Here is a 20,622-nt window from a genome sequence, read left to right as displayed (position 1 = left end):
CGCTGGCCGCCGACGAGATGCTATTCTCCTCCGGTCCGGCGGGTGGCGCTGTCACGTCCGCAGCCGGCCGCCTGTAGCTGTCCGCTTCGACGCCGTTCCGTGTGTGTGTGTTTTAAACCGCTGCTTTTTATTGTTGCGGTCTCGTTTCTTGTGGAGGAATTGACGGAGATCGTTCATCGTGTGTGGTTCGCTGTTAAATTTGGCTTCTATTCACAAGTCGCGCCTACGCGGTGAATTCCAGCAGTGTTGGCACTGGTGAGAACACGGGACGACTTGAATTTAGAAGTTTAACACTGAGCCGTTGATATTCCGTCCTGCCGACCTCCGACCCGAGCCCGCGACGTCCGACCTGCCGGGAGGATTATCACGGAGCAATAATGGCGTCCCTGGTAAGAATCGCCATCGCGCGTCCGTGGAATCACGGATCGACCGAGAGACTCATTTGTGTCGCTGTCTCGTCTCTCGCAGGGGGGAGGCGGCTCCAGCGCGACGGAATATGTAGTCCGGGTCCCCAAGTAAGCGCTCGTCGCGGAGGCTCCTGGTGAGCGACAATGTGTTCGTTCAGTGCTGAGTTTGTTGCTTTGTGTTGTGCCCAGGAATACTGCCAAGAAGTACAGCATAATGGCTTTCAATGCCGGGGACAAAGTCAACTGCTCCACCTGGACCCAGGTAACGTGATCGGACCCCCGGTGCAGACCTCAATCAACTTCTGATGCTCTGATTTTCATCAAGGGTCTCTCTCGCTTTATTATTTAAAAAAACAATATGAAGGCATGTAGTGTAGCTCAGTCAGTCTATTAATATCCACTTAATGCATGAAGGATTGTCTGCACTTTAGCAGCATTCCGTTGCCATGGCAGTATGGCAGATACTGTAATGCAATTAGGCCGGCTTTTCACAACATACGAATGCTGTAGAGGTGGCCAAAAGGTGTGATGCTGTCCACAGTAACAGTGTGCGTAAGGGAGTGGCATTGCATGAATTGCAATTTTTTTGAAACATTTCAAGCTACAAAAAAAGGAGTGAGGTCAGTGATTTCCATGATGCAGGACTCTAAAGTGCGACCTAATTTCTCGATGGTGCGAATATGGTTGCTGGAGGGAAAAAATTCTCTGTAAGCTCCCTGTGGTTCGAACGGACACATATTAGGTCCATGTTGTTTTGAAAGAAAGTAAAGTGGTAGAAAGTAGGGTGGTACTAGCCTAGTGGGTAACACACTCACCTATGAACCAGAAGACCCAGGTTCAAATCCCATTGTGTCCTTGAGCAAGACACTTAACCCTGAGTGTATCCAGGGGGGGACTGTCCCTGTAACTACTGATTGTAAGTCGCTCTGGATAAGGACGGCTGATAAATGCTGTAAATGAAATGTAAATGTAAAGTGATGGTGAAACACTGCTGCACAGCACACGGTGACGCAACAAAATGTGTCCTCTGCTTTTAACCATCACCCTTGGTGAGCAGTGAGCAGCCATGACAGGCGCCCGGGGACCAGTTTGTGGGGAATGTGCTCAGTGGCACCTTGGCAGTTCGATCCGGCAATCCTCTGATTATTGGTCCGTTACCTTACCACTAGGCCCCCACGGCGTGTGTTGCAGTCAGACAGAGAGGTGAGTGGATGTAGCCACAGATTAGAACTTTAATCAGGCCTTAAAAGTTAGAACCGGCGCAGCTTTTTAAAGCATGATTGTGGCAGCGGATGCAGACCAGCATAACTGTACCAACATGCTTTGCAAAAAAAAAAATTTTTTTTTTTCACCTCAGACTTTCATTGCCATTTCAACCAGAACATTATTGCCTGAAGCCAGCATCCGTTTCACCACCTCAGCATTATTTTCACGCTGAATGAAACGCTCACCTGACCGCTCATGTACCTATGTATCTATGCACAGTGCGTCTATTAAACATATTACACACAAAAAATGTACTGGCCCGGTGTCCCCTCTCCTGGCTGCCTTTCAGCAACAGTAGTTAATCGAGGGTCTCTCTTCCTCAGGCTCGTATGGAGCGAGATATGAGCAACAGGCGGATGTATGCAGAAGAAGAGGCTACGGAAGGTGCAGCTGGAAGCGAGTTTGGGAAGAAACAGAGGGAGGAGGCGCGGAGGAAGAAGTATGGCATCATCACGCGGGAGTTCAAAGCCGAGGACCAACCCTGGATCCTCAAGGTCAATGGAAAGGCAGGGAAAAGGTGACTGTTCGTTCTCTCTTTTTCAGTCCCGTCCGCGGGCCCACACATGCTTACAGATGCCGCCGTCTTCCGCCAGGTTCAAAGGCCAGAAGAAAGGCGGCGTAACGGAGAACGCTTCCTATTACATCTTCACTCAGTGTCCTGATGGGGCTTTCGAGGCCTTCCCTGTCCATGGCTGGTACAACTTCACCCCTCAGGCCAAGCACCGCACTCTCACTGCAGAAGAGGCAGAGGAGGAGTGGGGCAGGTACGCTTGGGGTTGGGAAGCTGAGGGTTTTTATGATGTCATCGTGTCCCTGTGGCTGCTCCTGTCAGGCAGTAGGGCTTCGGCCCTACTTTCCTTCAAGGCCACTCAGGTCAGAGGTGCTGAGGGTTTTGGGCCAGTGGTGGCCTAGTGGGTAAGGAAGCGGACTCATAATGGAAGGGTTGCAGGTTCAATTTCCACTGAGGAAAGCACCGTCCCCACACGCTGCTCCCCGGGTGCCTGTCGTGGCTGCCCACTGCTCACCGAGGGTGATGGTTAAAAGTTGTAATGACAATCACTTCACTTTACCTCAATCTTGTTGTACTAAGTATGGTTGGTTGTATGACAATTTATCTATTTCTCATTTTTGAAGGCAGGTATGTTGCATTTCAGTAGGTTTTGATGTCTGTGACTGTTTCTTGGTCCCCAGGAGGAACAAGGTTGTAAACCATTTCAGTATCATGGTTCAGAGGCGCTTCAGGGAACCGGAGCGTGGGGATGACGAGGAGGAAGAAGGTGAAAAGGGTGGGAAAAAAAAGAAGAAGGGCGGCCGAGGGGGAGACCTGCGCATTCACGACCTGGAGGACGACCTGGAGATGAGCAGCGATGACAGTGACAGCAGCATGGGAGAGGGTGAGGATGCAGGGTAGGACGGGCGGGGTAGGATGTAAATACGACAAGAAAATTATTGTAATTATGTTTGGATGATTTATGATATGGCAGATGGAGAAGGCAAATCAAAAAAGAAAGTCAGTGACGCGAAGGGGAAGGGGAAGAAGAAGAAGGGCAGTAAACGCAATGCTGCAGAGGACAGTGATGATGGGGACTTTGAGGGGGTCGAGGTGGACTACATGTCCGATGACACCAGGTAAGTCCGTTATTTAAAGAATACGGTTAAAAACATTGTCCGAGACAGCCGGACCGCCACCTCCGCCCTTGTGCAAGGAGGTGCCCTGCAGAATGACCTCCAGCAGGCCACAAATGTGCATGTGTCTGCTGAAATGGTTTATGAGGGTGGTATGAGGGCCTGAAGTCCACGGGTGGGGGTTGTGCTTACAGCTCAACACCGTGCAGCAAGTTTGCCATTTGCCAGAGAACACCAACACTGGCAAATTCGCCACTGGCACCCTGTGCTCTTCACAGATGAAAGCAGGATCATACTGAGCACGTGTGATAGATGTGACAGCCATGGTGAACGTTCTGCTGCCTGCAACATCCTCCAGCATGACTGGTTTGGCAGTGGGTCAGTAATGGTGTGTGTGTGTGTGGTGGGGGGCGCACAGCCCTCCCTGTTCTAGGTAGCCTCTCTGTCATTAGGTACCAAGATGAGATCCTCAGAACCCTTGTGAGACCATATGCTGGTGCGGTCGGGTTCATCCTAATGCAAGACCATGCTAGACCTCATGTGGCTGGAGTGTGTCAGCAGTTCCTGCAAGACTGATTGTATGGACTGGCCGCCCGTTCCCCAGACCTGAATCCAATTGATAACATCTGGGACATCATGTCTCGATCTGTCCACCAATGCACCACAGACTGTCCAGGCCTTATCCAGAGCGACTTACAATCAGTAGTTACAGGGACAGTCCCCCCCCCTGGAGACACTCAGGGTTTAGTGTCTTGCTCAGGGACACGATGGTATTAAGTGGGGTTTGAACCTGGTTCTTTTGGTTCATAGGTGAGTGTGTTACCCACTAGGCTACCACCACCCATGCTTTTGTCCAGGTGGCAGATGCATTTGTCCAATTTTGAGTGTGACTCCAAATCCAGACCTCCCAGGGTTGATCGATTAGATTTCCATCGATAACTTGTGTGTGATTTTGTTGTCAACACATTCAACTAGGTAAAGAACAAGAAGTATTTAATTCGAATATTTAATTGAGATCTGAGATGTCTTATTTTTGTGTTCCCTTTATTTTCTTAATAAATGTATATTAGGGTGGTAGTAGTCTAGTGTGTAACAATCCAACTTACTACCATTTTGTCCCACTTGACACTTATCCCTGAGTGTCTCCATGGTTGCTTTGGATAAATGCTGTAAATGTAAAAATATCATAATAATTGCAATGTGCAAACATAGATTAGGTTTGATGATATACTGTAAATTAATTGATTTCTGTTCAATCTACAAAAGCTCTGAAGAGGATGAGCCGGAGAAGGTGAAGCCCAGTAAGACAGAGGATGTCCCTAAAGGTCAGAGGACAAATATATATATATATATATTTGTTTCCTGTATGTGAGCCATTGACAGTATGCAGCCACATGGTCTCTGTTGTCCCCTCAAGGAGTTGATGAGATGTCAGACAGCGAAGAAGAGAGCGAGGAAGAAAAGCAGAACGAAGAGGAGACAAAAGAGGAGGAGGAGGAGGAAGAGGGCAAGAAGACGCCTGTGCACATGGAGAAGAAGAAGAAGAAGGGAGAGAAAGGTGTGTTTTTGCAGCGCCGATGGGGTGGTGCCAAGTGGCTGTGCGAGGGCTGACCGCCAGTTTTCGGTGCCACGTTTCAGACAGCAGCGGCGAGTCGGACACCTCGGACGACAGTGACATTGAGGGCGAGGCCGCCTCTGCGCTCTTCATGGCGGTGAGGATATCCGCTCTTCAGCACTTTTACTTTCTCCTGGTTTTGCGTTGCAAGTCCGCTGCCGCAACTGGCCGACCGGCTGCAGTGACGACGGGGCTTCTGGTTTCCCGACACTGCATGCAAATGGGAAGTTGTGGAAAAATTGACGGGCCCACTGGCTGCGGTGATTTGATGGGCCGACCGATTATGGCCAAAATGATGATCACGATTATTTTTATCAATATTGTAATCATGATTATCCATTGTTTTAGGTAACACACATTTTTTTATGCACTTTCTCTTTTAAACAAACTGTAAGTGAACAAGGCTTTTGGATTTTTGGTGATTTTTATATTTAATATGAAAGATTGAACTAATTATGCAATATATAGAGGTGTCAAAACAGAAGCTGTTCCTTTCCAATGGGATGGGGGTGGGAATGTGTCACAATTTGAGGTTTCCTCTGTCTATGCTTTTGCTCGCCCCCTGGTGGCTGGTTATTTAAATGAAAATATTTCTGACTAGGATCGAGGCAGTTAAAATCGTGATTTAAAATTTGATTTAATGTGCAGCCCCAGCGTCTTGTGTGTTCATAAGATTCCAGCTGATCTGTTTACACTGGTGTAATAGTTGGGGTCCTAGTGAACCAGAACTGATTACTTCATTGATTGTAACATGACAGCACATTGTAGGTCGCTCTGGATAAAGGCATTTTTCACGGTTTGGTTTCTGCCAGGTTTCAGTGTTAAGAAGTTAAGTATAGAGCACATCTTTTAAAACTTGAAATCTAAACATTGTAAAACGAACACAAGACGCGACCGGGATTTTGATCCGGGTGGTTTGATTGTCTTGTCTGTATTTTGGCTCGAGTGATTCATGCCTCGGGTACGTTTATTTTTCCTAAGAAAAAACGAACGCCACCCAAACGAGGCGGAGGCCGGGGATCCACGGGAAGCTCCAGGACTGGAAGTCGCCCCGGGACGCCATCTATCGATAGCGGCTCAACGTCGAACACACTGCGGGCCGCAGCTAACAAACTAGAGCAAAGTAAATCACTCACATGTACCCAGAATTGTATCAGAATGGGTCCTATTAGAAACTGCAGAGTGGGGGGTGCTGCTGCATTAATTTGTCATATCATCTCCGTTTATCCCCCAGGTAAGAGGCAGATGCCACCAGTGAGCTCAGAGACACCAGCCGCTAAGAGGCTGAAGATGGAACCCAGCCCTCAGAGCCCCCAGCCCTCAGGAAAGAGCACGCCACAGCCCGCCTCTGGGAAGTCCACGCCCAGCTCGAGGTGCACACCTCTAACCAGCCTGGATGTGAAATACAGACTTTACACGTGGTTGTACCCATATACAGTACAGGCCAAAAGTTTGGACACACCTTCTCATTCAATGTGTTTTCTTTATTTTCCCGACCATTTACGTTGGTAGATTCTCACTGAAGGCATCAAAACTATGAATGAACACATGTGGAGTTATGTACTTAACAAAAAAGGTGAAATAACTGAAAACATGTTTTATATTCTAGTTTCTTTGCTCTGATTACTGCTTTGCACACTCTTGGCATTCTCTCGATGAGCTTCAAGAGGTCGTCACCTGAAATGCTTTTCCAACAGTCTTGAAGGAGTTCCCAGAGGTGTTTAGCACTTGTTGGCCCCTTTACCTTCACTCTGCGGTCCAGCTCACCCCAAACCATCTCGATTAGGTTCAGGTCCTGTCACTTTTTTTTAACTCCGCATTGGTTAACTCACTGAATGTAACAGGTCATGAAAATAAAGAAAACACATTGAATGAGAAGGTGTCTACAAACTTTTGGCCTGTACTGTACCCACCCACCTTTTCTGACCTTTCATTCTCTTCCTGTCGGACAGTGATGTGCAGCTGACCGAGGAGGCCGTACGCAGGTACCTGATCAGGAAGCCCATGACCACCAAGGACCTTCTGAAGAAGTTTCAGACCAAGCGTACCGGTCTCAGCAGCGATCAGACGGTGAACGTGCTCGCCCAAATCTTGAAAAGGCTCAACCCAGAGAGGAAGAACATCAACGACAAGATGCACTTCTACCTGACTGAGTGAGGCCAGGGTCCGAGAACGAGCCTAGAACTTGAATGACTTAGTGTTGCAGTTTTAGCTAAATCAATTAAAAAAAAATGGCCCTTTGAGACAAGTATGTCTGTGGTGAAAAAGTTATTTCTGAAAGTCATTCTTTTTCATGTGTAATAGCTTATGTTTTGAGGTTTTTTCCAGCCCATGTGGCATTAATAATAAACTGTTATACTATATTTTAAGCAACATGTGCAAGTCCCTTTTAATTTTTTTATTTTTTATTTTCTAATTCAACTCTCATTGCTATCCTGCCCCCCCCCCCCCCCCCCCCCCCCCCCCCCAGATGCACTTAAAACTAGTCATGAAACTGTAAATTGAATGAATAATTTTAATATTCAGTCACACAATATATTGAGCTCTTTGAAAAGGTACTGAAACACGGTCAGTTCCTTCATTTGACTGACGTGGGAAGGTTCCGGCAGATGACAGAGATGCGGCGTTGGCGCGCCACCTTCTGTCCTGCAAAGGAGGACTCTGCATCCTTCAGAATCTCATGAGTGAAGTTAAATCTTGCGCCATCCCTAATACCAAACACGTACATGAATAAATTATCACTGGGACCACAAACGCTACAGGTAAAGCAGAAATCAAATGACTGAAAGAATAAAAAGCTGTAACTTTCACCGGAGAATATAGAGAGAACGGCGAGTCAGCAGCAGCTCCACCCAGTCAGCGGTGTTGTTCTCCCGGACCAGTCGCATTACGCTGTCAGATAAAAGACTGAGGCCTGCAATAGTACTGCCACAGAACTGCATTATACAGAGGACGGAGAAAAAGAAAGGAAAATATCAGGAGCATCGCAGAAGCGCAATAGTACACGAGTGCTTCTGTCAATGCCTGACGAAGGCAGAAAGCATTGTAGAATATTGCGTAGGGTAACTGACGCTTGCCTTCACGCTGTCAATGTGGGGTTTTATGTATCCAGACTCGTCCAGGTCCAGAACGTGCACTGGGCCCAGCAACTGGCTGCCCTCTGCAAAAGCCTGAGCTCGGACTCGAGCCAACACTGCCTGTGCTGCAGCGCCCCAGTGCAAGCGCTCGGTCTCCCTGTAACCATGGATGGCCTGCATCAGAGGTCAAAGGTGACTCGGGGTTAGGGAAGCTTAATTAACATATGCGTAAAAAAAAAACAAAAAAAAAACAACACCATTCTGGGAATAGATTGAATCAAACGTGGCCAATAAAACCAGCTAGCATAACCTGTGCATGATGGGGTCTGAATATCTTCTGCACTATGACAAATCTAATAAATATAACCCACATATGATATCACCCACACCAATCCATGTAACAGATTATTCAGTCGATACCAAAAATATATATTGGAAATTAATTTAGTACAGTAAAGTGTCCCTGTGTGGGTGGGATTTAACTTTTTACATCACAGACGAGGTGGCCGAGTGGTTAAGGCGATGGACTGCTAATCCATTGTGCTCTGCACGCGTGGGTTCGAATCCCATCCTCGTCGACGACCTTTTCCCAACAAACTAGCTGAGGGCAGCTCCTGATGTGGCACCCAAATGTTTTATGACTCGATGTTGGCTACATTAATAAAAAAAAATAAGGTAATAACCCTCTGACACAAGTATGTCTGTGGTGAAAAGTTATTTTTTAGTATTTCTTCTATCTTTTGTTTAAGAGAATATTTCCATGTGGCATTAATAATAAACTGCTCTGCTATGTTTTGAGCAACATGTGCAAGTCCATTTAATTTAAGTTCCTATTTTTTGTCCCCTAATTCAACCTTTTCATTGCAGACAATTTGCAGACAGAGGTCTGGTTTAAATGGCGACCACCTACATCGTCCCAGTGGTCGAACTCGTATCTCTTCTTTTTCAGCCCAGGCTCCAGCTCTTTCAGGAGATCCAGCTCCTCCTCCTCGCTGATGAAGCCGGCGCGGACCTCCACAGACCCTCGGAGGCTTTCTAAAACTCCGGGGGAGGAAGCGCGCAGCCACCGCGCCCCTGTATCACGTTTCAGGGGTGCAGACGGGCCAGACGCGGGGGGGGAAGTGGAACCAGACCTCAACTGGAATCGTGCATGAGAGTTTTTAAGCAGACTAAGCAGCAACTTCATCTCCTCGTGGTGAATATAAAGACCAACATGTAGCATCAGCACGAACGTGTTCGCGGACGTCCAACCGAGGGCGCCGCCATGTCGGTCCCGACGTGCATTCTGGGAAACGAAGTCCTGCAGTGGAAGGACGGGCAGAGGAGTTGCTGCCACCTGCCGGCAAGTCTCGAACACGACGGAAACCCAGGCAGCCAATCAAATCTCGGGTTTATTATCCACAGCAGCCAAACAGCGGCGATTTTGGAGACAGCGCCCAGACGAGGTGGCCGAGTGGTTAAGGCGATGGACTGCTAATCCATTGTGCTCTGCACGCGTGGGTTCGAATCCCATCCTCGTCGTTCATATTTTCCCCATCCAAAAACCCTGACGTTCTCTTCAATCTCATCCATATTAGCGCCTGTGGCTGGAAATTCCACATATTTAGTTTAATGGCGCTGCAGTCCACTTTAAATAGAACTACAGGGCTGACATTGGTCGTCTTTTAACAATTTTAACGACGATCAATCAAAGCCTCGTCGAAGCGGCAAAAACGAACTTCGCAAGATATCGCTTAGCGGACGCTGGTCGGTGTACGGGGTGGCGGGTAGTGCTGTGCGATTCATGACTCACCCTGGTTAATCACCCACTAAGTAACTCATGAGTCATGAATCTGAGGTCTCCATTGAACCGAATCCGTTGGGTCCCAACTACCCCACGTTTCAGTTGTAAACCCCGTCACATAAATACCGTCGGAAATATAATCTTATAATCATTGCAATATCAATTACAATACAAGCTGTATAACTTGCAGTTTTTGGCACCATCTGAAACGCTCACAGACGAATTAGCGCTCCTAACCCGAGTCCGTGGAACCGATGGTTCCTCTGGCCGGAAACGTCTCTCTGTGCAAAATAACTCGAAAATTACTGCATCGATTTGGACGACATTTTGGGGCAAAGTGGGCATTAGGACAGCGAAAAGTTGATTAAATTTTGGTGGTGATCCGGAACACTGTCTGGAATAATATAAATAAAAGGCTAATTGTGAGACCCAACATTAAAACTATTATAAAAAATATCTTGTCGGTCTAACATTACCCTAAATCATGCCTTTGGGCTTTAGGCATGATTATTTTGTTAATTTCTCTCACTATCTTGTGTGAGGCTAGGTCAGGCTGTCGTGGTAATGTGTCCGGTCCCCTCACCTTTAACAAACATAACAGACCATTCTTACGGCGTTGAAAGTGATTCGTTCTCATCACAAGGCGTTTTACTTTCTTTTAAAAGACGATTCAAACACTTCAGTTGACTCACAGCTGTCGGTTTGCAAATACTGACTCGAGTGACTCAAGTGACTCACACGCCCGGATCCGTTTAGTGAGCGACTCTAAGGGAGCCGGATCCTGAAAAGGATCCGAGTATCACAGCTCCGGGAGTCAAAAGGCAAAACAGCTAAATCACTTCTGGCTTTGAGTTTTTACGCGCGATTTTTTATTTCATTCTGCGTCTAAATCATCTTCGAAAGAAATATAGAAACTAGAAACTATAGAAACTTGTTCTAACTTTATAAGCGATGTATTGAATCATCGTTTTTTTTCCGGTGAAAGCAAGTGTCTCCATCACTGTCCGTTTGGCACAAACTACATGTAAACAATCATATCCTCGTCTGAAAGATGCAAGGAGGTCAGAGCTGAAAAAAATATCTCCTCCAATATCTCAGCAGAGATATTGAAGAAGAAGAAGAAGAACTCGAGGAGCCCCGGGCCCTGACCAGGGATTGTTCAATTCTGTGTGGGATCAGACTGACACTTCAGGTTTGTCCTTGATCAACCTGAGAGGATGACACACGTGTGTGAGGTGCAGCAGCAGCACTTGCCGTGCATCCAACAGACTGGGCTCAGCGTCACCAAAGGGAGACAAGGTCCTTGACGTCCTGAGAATGTGGGAGAGGGTTCATCATTTACCCCAGGTAAGCAAAAATCAAAAACTTTTTTTTTTTTTTTTTACATGATTTGTGTCACTTACATGCCTGCTATTCAATTATATTGATAGGGACAGACTCAATATATCATTAATTAATAAATTAATGGTGACAGGTTTTCAATAATCTCAAAACTGTTCTGAAAAGGCTGGAGATGCATTGCAATGCACACGCAGATATCCAGATGCAATATGAACAGGGCCCGTGAAGTTGTGGCTCTGAGTGGTTCATCTGATGTCCACAGCAAATGCTCCGAGCAACAGAGTCCTGAGTTCAAACCCCCTGGGAGACCCACTGGTAACATTGACTTTGTGCTTTAAATTATTACGTGACAGAAAGACCTGACCGACATTTGGACGCCACCTGACGCAGCCCCGCTGATCGGAGGAGCCGCGACTCGCCGGGAGGACGCCGCCAGCTTCCTTGTCCCTGGCCTTCCATTGCTTCATTCAGCAGGGTCCCGACCCCTGCCTCTCAGTCCCGTGTCTGGCGGCGTTGAAGGTGAGGAGCAGCCATTCAGCGGGGCGAGCCGGAGACTGACAGGGAGCGGCGGACGCATGCGGACGAGGGGCCGGTACCAAACTGGCCCGAAGCCGTCTGCGCTGGAGAACCGCCGCTCATCCATCTGGAATACCGGACCATTCATTCATTCAGTCATTTATCATTCCTCCCTGTTCATCATCTTTTCTCTCCTGGAGTCAATTCCGTTCCACTCGAACCATTCAGACTCTGTGTATGGACTTTTCCCCCCTCCTTCATGGACTGCTCCATCTGGCCCGCCAGGTGTCGTGCCATAAAAGGGGGGATTCTGTCAGGATCCGGTCCGAAATGGGGGTTACTCCGGTCCGGATCAGGATCAGGATCAGGATCCGGACCGGAGTTTAATTGTTGTCCTGTGAAATGTTCCCTAATCGTTTTCACCTGTGTTTAATTGTATAAAGCTGCCCTGTTCGTTTCTGTCCGCTGTCAGGTCTTTGAAGTTATATTCCGTGTTCACCAGTGTCTTCGTCTCGGATGTCTCCCCTGTCCTGTGATTCACTAATTAAACCCCTGTTCCGTGATGTCAGGTGAAAGCGTCCTCCATTCCTCGTCCTCCTCTACGTTCACCCGCTGCGTCATGCCCGCATGGACGTGACAACTGGACTCACATATGGAACATTTGCACATCTTCAAGCCACTACAAATATTTTACTACAAATTTTTTCCTACTTGTTGCATATAATTTATCTTTAAAAACAAATTTGTAATATTTGTTTATATTTGCAATATTTGCAATATTGTAATAAGCAGTCGCACAAGCATTTCACTGCATATCATACCGTGTATGACTGTGTACATGACAAATAAAATTTGAATTTGAAATAAATTTTGTATCTGAATGAATATTACAGCAGTGTCAGGCAAATAGACAGATGAGATTGTGAGGCTGTATTCCTGTCCACATGCAAATACACTGTAAAATGTAAAAAGACCATCTTGACAGGACCATGGAGAGCTTCCAGGAACCGCAGTGGCTCTGCTCCTGGTCAGCAGGCATCTGAAAGGTACCAGACCTATAGGGGATACACCCATATTTCATATGTATCATACTTACAACCAGAGTGGTTGTGCTGCTATAAATACTCAAATTGTGAAGTGGGGTCATACTATATTTCAGTCGTGTTTTGCTAATACAGTGTAAGTGGTACATTGTCTTTTTTTTGTTCACAGATTATTCATGACCCACGGTCAGGCTGCCCAGAGACCTGATACAAACAGAATATAGTGTGTTTCCCTCAGACATTTTTAAAAGAGTGAAGACACTCGCCTATGAGCCAGAAGAACCAGGTTCAAATTCCACTTACTACCATTGTGTCCCTGAGCAAGACATTTGACCCTAAGTTGCTCCAGGGGGGGGACTGTCCCTGTAACTACTGATTGTAAGTCGCTCTGGATAAGGGCGTCTGATTAATGCTGAAAAATGTAAATGTCTTTGCATGAGCAAATACAACTGCCACCAGCCTCATCTTCATACCAACAGGGACATCTGCCACCATGCTCATTTCATGTCTGGTCCTCATATTAGCAAAGTCAACTGTCACCAGCCTCATTTCCTGCCTGGTCCTTCCTGCCTCCTCCATCTCATCTATCATCTTACCCTTCAACCTTACATCCTTCCATTCCCTCAACCAACACCAGTGACAACAGCACCATCCTCAGCTACAACTTTGAATGATCATCACAGACAATGGAGACAGAAAAAAGCAGAAGCAAGGAGTCAGCAGCTCACATTTACAGGATTTATCAGACGCCCTTATCCAGAGCAACTTACAATCAGTAGTTACAGGCACAGTCCCCCCTGCAATTTTTAGGGTTAAGTGTCTTGCTCAGGAACACAATGGTAGTAAGTGGGATTCTGGTTCATAGGCGAGTGTGTTACCCACTAGGCTACTACAACCCAGCAGCTCTTTTATTGGCTGTCATAGCTGCAAAAAATGTTCTGATAATTTATCAGATCAGTCAACTCTGCATGTGTCCTCCATGTGTCCTTTTAACCATCACCCTTGGTGAGCAGTGGGCAGCCATGACAGGCGGCCGGCGAGCAGTGTGTGGTGCCTGTTCGAAACCGGCAGCCTTCTGAAGACGATGCCTCTTCCTTACCGCTAGGCCACCACTGCTCCTAAAGTAATGTAACGGATTACAATTACATTTTATCCGTAGTTAAATTATATAACGCCATTACGTGTAACCCTGAAAACAGTATACATGAAAATGCACCAGAGAGGGAGGAGGAGTTGAGGGGAATTTGCTGCCCAAATTCAATACGACCATTGACCTGCTGGGTTTTTTTTTAGTGCATGTACAGTAAAACTACCCTTATCTGCTCCCTGCAGCCAATAGAAGCAGTGTGTTTGGAAAGCCTCTTTACACAACAGACCACACAAACACACCCGGCATAATGGGATTTAATCCCATTATTGGCTGGTTCTCCCTATCAATTACCCAGACCGGTTTTAATGATCGTAATCACCCCTAATTGTCAGTGACAGGCGACGTTGTTTGCAGTTCTTGTGGGAATTAAAGCGCTTGTAGGGGTGGCCTGGGGGGGAAGGGGGGGCTACTGCCACGCTTTTAGGGGTTGCAGGCAAATGAACAGCAGCCAGCTGCTTCAAGCTCTGCATGATCCCACTCCTGTACGAACTGTACCTTTTATTCCGATTGCCACAGAATTCCTTAAATAATGCTGAACAACATGAGTCCCATAAACAGAACTATTACGGTATTTATTACCTGGAGCTATGCAAAGTTTGCTGACAACGACTGAATTTAGGCTTCATACGACACTTGTACTGCTGGTATCTAACTAACTGTAACTAAAATAAAACAGCGTTCAATGAATTGAGTGTACAAAAGAGGGGAACGTCCTGGGACACGGTGCCACTGTGGTTCTGTATTAAATGTCCGGCTTGCCGCACCCCAGCATCCGTCTCAGCTTCAGTATGCAGATACAATTTCCATCCGAGCCCGTCTCCGCTTCCTCCCAGCTCAGATGAACGACTAGTAATGGTCACACACCTCCCTCAGCCCCTCAGAACAATCAGCATCTCCTCTGACCTCATGGCAGCCATTCTGATGTCAACTGCTGTTGTTTACGATATTAACCACATGTTCCCATGGACCTAAATGGTAAGCATCAACATTCAGCACATTTGTGTGAGGATGAATGAATGACGGCCCGTGGGAGCCATCGTCCAGTAGATGTCACTGCAGAGTGACAGCGAGGAGGACAAGCTGACCCTCTCCATATAAAAAATCAATAGCACACTTAATGGCTTCTGTCCTGGGACGGCAAACCAAAGCCAGTTAAAATGTAAATAAGGTGCCTGTGTGATACGCTTCTGTTACATCAGGTTACACCTGATTTCATTTAATCAATTAAAATGAATAAAAAAAATTGTTTGTTTTTAAACACTTGATTAAATGAACCAACACAATATTAGATATAATCTGACATTTGTCATTAAATTGCCATTCTCTATAGTAGATGGAGTTTAAATTTAAAACCTAAAATGGTATAACATTTAGAATATTGTATAGGAATGACATATAGCCACAGACATGGTTTCTACGAACAGGATATTAAAGGCAGCACATCTTGGACAGTGGTGGCCAAGCGATTAAGGAAGTGGCCCCGTAATCCGAAGGTTGGCAGTTCAAATCCCGATCCGCCAAGGTGCCACTGAGGTGCAACTGAGCAAAGCACCGTCGCCACACATGGCTCCCCGGGCGCCTGTCATGGCTGTCCACTGCTCACCAAGGGTGATGGTTAAAAGCAGAGGACACATTTAGTTGTGTCACCGTGTGCAGTGCTGCAGTGTTTCACAATCACTTCACTTTAACTTAAAGCAGAGTTTTTTAGCGCTGGCTGTATTGGTATTCTGTTACTCCTGCACTGCTTGTCTTGCTCCGCCTGTGTCCCCTGTTTGCACCGGTTTGTCTGTCACACGTGTGCACTTTATGTCAGTATTTAACATTGTTTAATTGTTACATGTAGCACCAGGTTGTGGAGAAACGTTATTTTGTTCCACTATGTACCGCGTAACATATACAGTAAAATGACAATAAACCTCAACTTGAATTTGAACTTGAAGTTGAAAGAATCTAATCTGAAATCTTGCAGAGTGACCAAATGTAGAATGGCGCGTGCAGAGATAAGTGTGTGTGTGTGTGTGTGTGTGTGTGTGTTTGTGAAGTGGAAAAGGAAAAGAGAGAAGGAGCTGCAGACTGAAGCGGTGTGTCCCGGCAACTGCATCACTTCCTCTCCCGAGCGAAGACTCTGCCCTACTTACACTAGGGGGGAAAAGCTGCCTGCCATTTACAGTTCACAGGGTTCCTTTCTCCACACAGGTTCTCGGCTCTCCTGAAATATGGAGGGTTGAGAACCAAAGTGGCACAAGTCACTTATAGATGTTTAAATTGGCAAAATTCTTAATCAAGCCTGACTACGTTAGAGATTGAAGACTGCATCCAAGAGCAGATGGAACTGTTGTGATTTTTTTGGTCCTCCCATAAAGTTCTCACGCATGCTGTACCTGCAACAATTTATAAATGTTCATTTTGTATGAATGCTGCTCAAATGAACAGAGCGCATCCACTGCGACAAACACCGGCTCCGAGGGGCGACAGATTTTCCGACATTGCAGTATGATTTACTGTCCTTATAGAGAAAATGAAGTGATTGTTATTGTCATGCGCTGCAGCCCTGCACATGGTGCACACAGTGAAATGTGTCCTCTGCTTTTAACCATCACCCTGAGTGAGCAGTGGGCAGCCATGACAGGCGCCCAGGGAGCAGTGTGTGGGGGCCGCCTCATTAACCGCTAGGCCACCACTGCGTCAGTAGTATAGCAACATAAATGCATCTTTCAGTCCGTGCAGAATTTCACGCGGCCTTTTTGTCTGTTTTCTTTGTAATCAAACTGCAGGAGACAGTGAAAATTGAGTGTGTGTGTTTTTATCAGCTGTGTGGTTTGTATATTGCCATCCCACTAGGCTACTACCACCACCAACCCCCAAGCTGATTCATGAACCCTTTCAAAAATATGTAATTCTCCTTCTACAACCAGGTGGCTAGAGGACACCATGTCCTTTCTAAAGCTAGAGAACATTAAATATTCGACGAGCAGTAAAATTTTATAACAAACCTTCTTCAGTGTCAGCAGACTGAGCCCCACCCATCAGTATAATTATATAAATTATCATTATTGTCATTTTATTTATATATATACACACACACACACACACACACACACACATACATACATACATACACACAATTTATATACATTATAAATAATTGATTATTCATTTTTATTCTGTTTCATGTAAAATACAGTTTAGATTCTTTGTATATAATCTTTGTTCTTTGTATATAGGGTTTCTCATTGTGCTGATTCCATTGTTTTGTTATCAATAATGATCAATAAATATATTAAACGAAAAATATATGTAAAGCTTTCTGTAAAATGGATAATATTTTACAGGAAAAAAAAAACAGGCGTTAAAACTATCCTGACACAAATCTAAATGCATGTGTAGAAACTCGACGTGGATCTGCAAGAGAGATTAACTGAGGTTAAGTCTGGTGTAGGAAGGCCCATGCTTATGAAGCAAATGAATAATTCAGCTTTATGAATCATTGAGATATGCTGCTGCCAGACAGGACAGAGCAGCCCACCGCTGGATTCCTTGATTTCTTTCATTCCCTCCGACCTTCCCTCCCTTGCTTCGTGAACCCAAAGACCCCTGCATGTTCTCCCTAATGCACACTCACGCAGAAGTGCAGACTTAAGTTCGCACGATGACATCACTTTGGTAGAACTTGTTTGAAATCTGTATCAATTCTTTGGAGAAAATTGTACGTTTATGTGCAGAGCTGCTACCCACCTCCTCCGCCCATCTCCCCCTCTCTCCTCTTTCAGCTGCCATCGTGCCACTCGCTGGGTGCTGCCGTGTCAGATTAGTGCAGTGCCATTTAATGAGGATGCTTCTTGCTGCGGTTGAAAGGTGAGCCCCGGCTGAGTGACACCGCCGTCACACTGGGCGCCGCCTCGGAGTGCAGCCGAGGAGCAGCACTTTGATCGCCTGACCAGGGCGCTACACAACACAGCAGGGGCTGGTATTTTTGGCATGGGAATTATAGTATATTACAGCTGTGGAGAGATTTATTTTACTTCCAAGGCATAAAATAAGAAAAATCTATATATCTATTACTATGAAACTTGTTTTGATGCCACCACGTGTCACTGTTGAGGAGAATATCAGAGATGAATTTAAGTTTTTTGCATTACAATTTTTGTACAATTGATCAAAATCAATATTTCTGTATATGAGTGTATTTATATATCATGACACAGAAGAAAGGGAGGACCCAGGCGCTTGTAAAAATAAAAGATTTATTGACATACAGGACAAACCAACCTATAGGGCTCTCGTTTGGGAAAGGGAAAGGGGAAGTGGAAACGGGATTATTAAATGGCACTCACTATCACAGGGACCCTCCACACTTGCGCCCTATCTGAAGAGCACAAAAACAGCATCACACCATTACTACTTACACCAAGACCCCAGGCCCCTGGGTCACCCAAACCGAAAAGCAGACCACGCCAGTGTGTGTGTGTGTGTGTGTGTGTGTGTGTGTGTGTGTGTATATATGGATGGTTTTCAGTTCAATTTAATTTGTTAATGGTCCCTCATTCCGTAATGATGCTCCACCGTAATCCTTTTCTAATGAGAATGTGGGTTACTGCAGATTCTAGGCTGTAGCAAACGTAGATAATCGAGAGTTCTCAGCGGCTCGGGCCTGCTTCCCTCCCCGGTTGCGAAGGCCCCGCTTCCTGCTACCTCCTCCGGGATCATCAGTTAACGAAACCGTGCTGAAAAATGAATGTAAAAAATTGCACGGCATTCCAATAAGCACGCCAGCCATCACAACACCTTGTACAAAAGTAATGCTCTGGTTTAGCATTATTTGGCAGCATTTCAGATCTTTCGGGTGGCCAGATGTCATTTTCATTTTTCAAGATATGTGGGAGCAGAGTCCATTCATATTCATACACTCGCCCTGCTAGAAAAACTTTTTTTATTAAACTTCTTCTTCTCTAACTGTGTGTTCCTCTTGTATAACAAAATGTTCCATGCCTGTGCCCTTGGCTTGACCATGATTGCACAATGATGTGAGGAGGTTCGTGACTGTCTCTAGCTTTGGAGAGAGTTAAAGGATGCTGACCGGTGAATAAACACTGCTGCGGACAAGATGTATGTCAGGAGAATGTCAGCTTTCCCCTAATTCTTAGACATGGTGCAGTGGCAGATAGCGTCAATAAAGGATTTTATTGAACTTGGATCCAACTTCAACCTATCAAGTGATGAAAATCCCACAACACGCCCACACAGTCGCAGTCTGTTGCGTCCCAAACGTCTGTTAACGTGGTTGGCGTGTCTCGCCCCCCCGTATGTCCTCATTTAGGACGCTGTGTGGGATGTGAGTCTGCTGTTCTTCATTGAGCTCGCTCATCCTGAAGGGCGAGAGATAATTTCACAGATCACCAAACACACACACACACACACATACACACACACACGCGCTATAAGCAGACACTAACAAACGTCCTAAGAGTCAAAGCAAACATAGTTAGCAGATGGCGGTGCGGCACAGCCGTGCAAAACAAGGCAGATGCTGAGAGAAGATTTACCATCTAGGCCGATGCGCGGCCAGTCATCGGCATTCAATGGCCAGCGGTCAAACGTTGCCACAAGATGAACCTGTGGTCCACAGGCCCAGATGTGCGTCCCCGTCAGCCCGGGAGCTGAGTGGGTTCGGAAGACAGTTAGAAATTATTTGCTCAGCTTAATCATTGCACAAGCGAGCCCAAACCAAACTTTGTGCAGGATTCTTATAATATTTGGCACAAATTGCTGTAGGGAACAGTAGGGAGCTGTCCGTGGTGCTGAAAGGCCGTGATCCAAGCACGCTATCGATTATCAGCTGTGATATTGGATATCCCAACCGATCGGCCGATCTAGTTTCTGGCATCTGCACTCATCCCACGCCCTTATTGTCCCCTCCATCAGTTGAACGAAAGCCTTGATGAACGTGTTGCGGCAGGGCGTTTTTCGTGCCACAGAAAGGCCCGTGTTTCGGTCGAATAACCCGGCGTCCCTCAGGGTCCCTCAGGTGCCCAGTTGTCTCCGGTCCTGCGTCCCGGACCTCCAGCCCACCCAGCCAGAAAACAAGTGAAGTGATTGTCATTGTGATACACAGCAGCACAGCACTGGGTGCACACAGTGAAATGTGTCCTCTGCATTTAACCCGTCACCCTTGGCGAGCAGTCGGCAGCCATGACAGGCACCCGGGGAGCAGCGTGTGGGGACGGTGCTTTGCTCAGTGGCACCTCAGTGGCACCTTGGCAGATCGGGATTCGAACCGGCAACCTTCTGATTACCGGGCCATTTCCTTAACCACTATGCGCACCACTGCCTCCATAAACTACAGAGCTGTTAAATTTACATTTATGGCATTTATCAGACGCCACTTATCAGTAGCCACTTACAATCAGTAGTTACAGGGACAGTCCCCCCTGGGGACACTCGGGGTTAAGCATCTTGCTCAGGGACACAATGGTAGTAAGTGGCGTTTGAACCTGGGTCTTCTGGTTCATAGGCGAGTGTGTTACCCACCAGACTACTACCACCACTATAGTGGTCATTGTGGTCATTGTCACGCTGGCGTCTCGACTAGATGTTTGGCTTGATGGACTGTGCTCGTTCGTTTGTCCCTTTTTCTCTTGCCGCAGCGTTCAGTTCACCCACAGGTGGGCACCGAGATCCCCACAACATGGCGCATTGGCAGGCGAGTTACCCAGAATGCCGCATGCGTGACGTCAGCTTCACGCTCCCTTCCCGCCAAAAAAAAAAGCGTCGGCGTTTTTTTTTTCTTTTAGACCTAAA

General features: G+C 46.5%; 2 protein-coding genes and 2 non-coding genes across 4 annotated transcripts; 3 read left to right on the top strand and 1 right to left on the bottom strand.

Annotated features, from left to right (window-relative positions):
* Nucleotides 1-52: 52 nt before the first annotated feature.
* On the top strand, nucleotides 53-7,289 carry LOC114794946 (general transcription factor IIF subunit 1-like). Its single transcript, XM_028987849.1, has 13 exons — nucleotides 53-389; nucleotides 469-515; nucleotides 597-669; nucleotides 1,997-2,190; nucleotides 2,267-2,437; nucleotides 2,865-3,067; nucleotides 3,158-3,302; nucleotides 4,566-4,624; nucleotides 4,717-4,857; nucleotides 4,938-5,011; nucleotides 5,896-6,037; nucleotides 6,149-6,287; nucleotides 6,867-7,289. The coding sequence occupies exons 1-13, from the start codon at nucleotides 378-380 to the stop codon at nucleotides 7,069-7,071; spliced, it is 1,605 nt and encodes a 534-aa protein (XP_028843682.1). The 5' UTR covers nucleotides 53-377; the 3' UTR covers nucleotides 7,072-7,289.
* A 126-nt stretch (nucleotides 7,290-7,415) lies between these two features.
* LOC114794949 (alpha-ketoglutarate-dependent dioxygenase alkB homolog 7, mitochondrial-like) lies at nucleotides 7,416-9,283 on the bottom strand. Its single transcript, XM_028987852.1, has 4 exons — nucleotides 8,902-9,283; nucleotides 7,992-8,165; nucleotides 7,726-7,850; nucleotides 7,416-7,622 (listed from the first exon to the last, which is right to left on the bottom strand). The coding sequence occupies exons 1-4, from the start codon at nucleotides 9,211-9,213 to the stop codon at nucleotides 7,493-7,495; spliced, it is 741 nt and encodes a 246-aa protein (XP_028843685.1). The 5' UTR covers nucleotides 9,214-9,283; the 3' UTR covers nucleotides 7,416-7,492.
* trnas-gcu (transfer RNA serine (anticodon GCU)) lies at nucleotides 8,488-8,569 on the top strand. Its single transcript has one exon. It is a non-coding gene; the product is annotated as a tRNA-Ser (tRNA).
* A 147-nt stretch (nucleotides 9,284-9,430) lies between the features above and the next one.
* trnas-gcu (transfer RNA serine (anticodon GCU)) lies at nucleotides 9,431-9,512 on the top strand. Its single transcript has one exon. It is a non-coding gene; the product is annotated as a tRNA-Ser (tRNA).
* Nucleotides 9,513-20,622: the final 11,110 nt, after the last annotated feature.

Source organism: Denticeps clupeoides, chromosome 7 (genome assembly GCF_900700375.1).
Source record: "Denticeps clupeoides chromosome 7, fDenClu1.1, whole genome shotgun sequence".
Lineage (NCBI taxonomy): Eukaryota > Metazoa > Chordata > Actinopteri > Clupeiformes > Denticipitidae > Denticeps > Denticeps clupeoides.
This window is presented reverse-complemented; position numbering and strand designations above follow the sequence as displayed.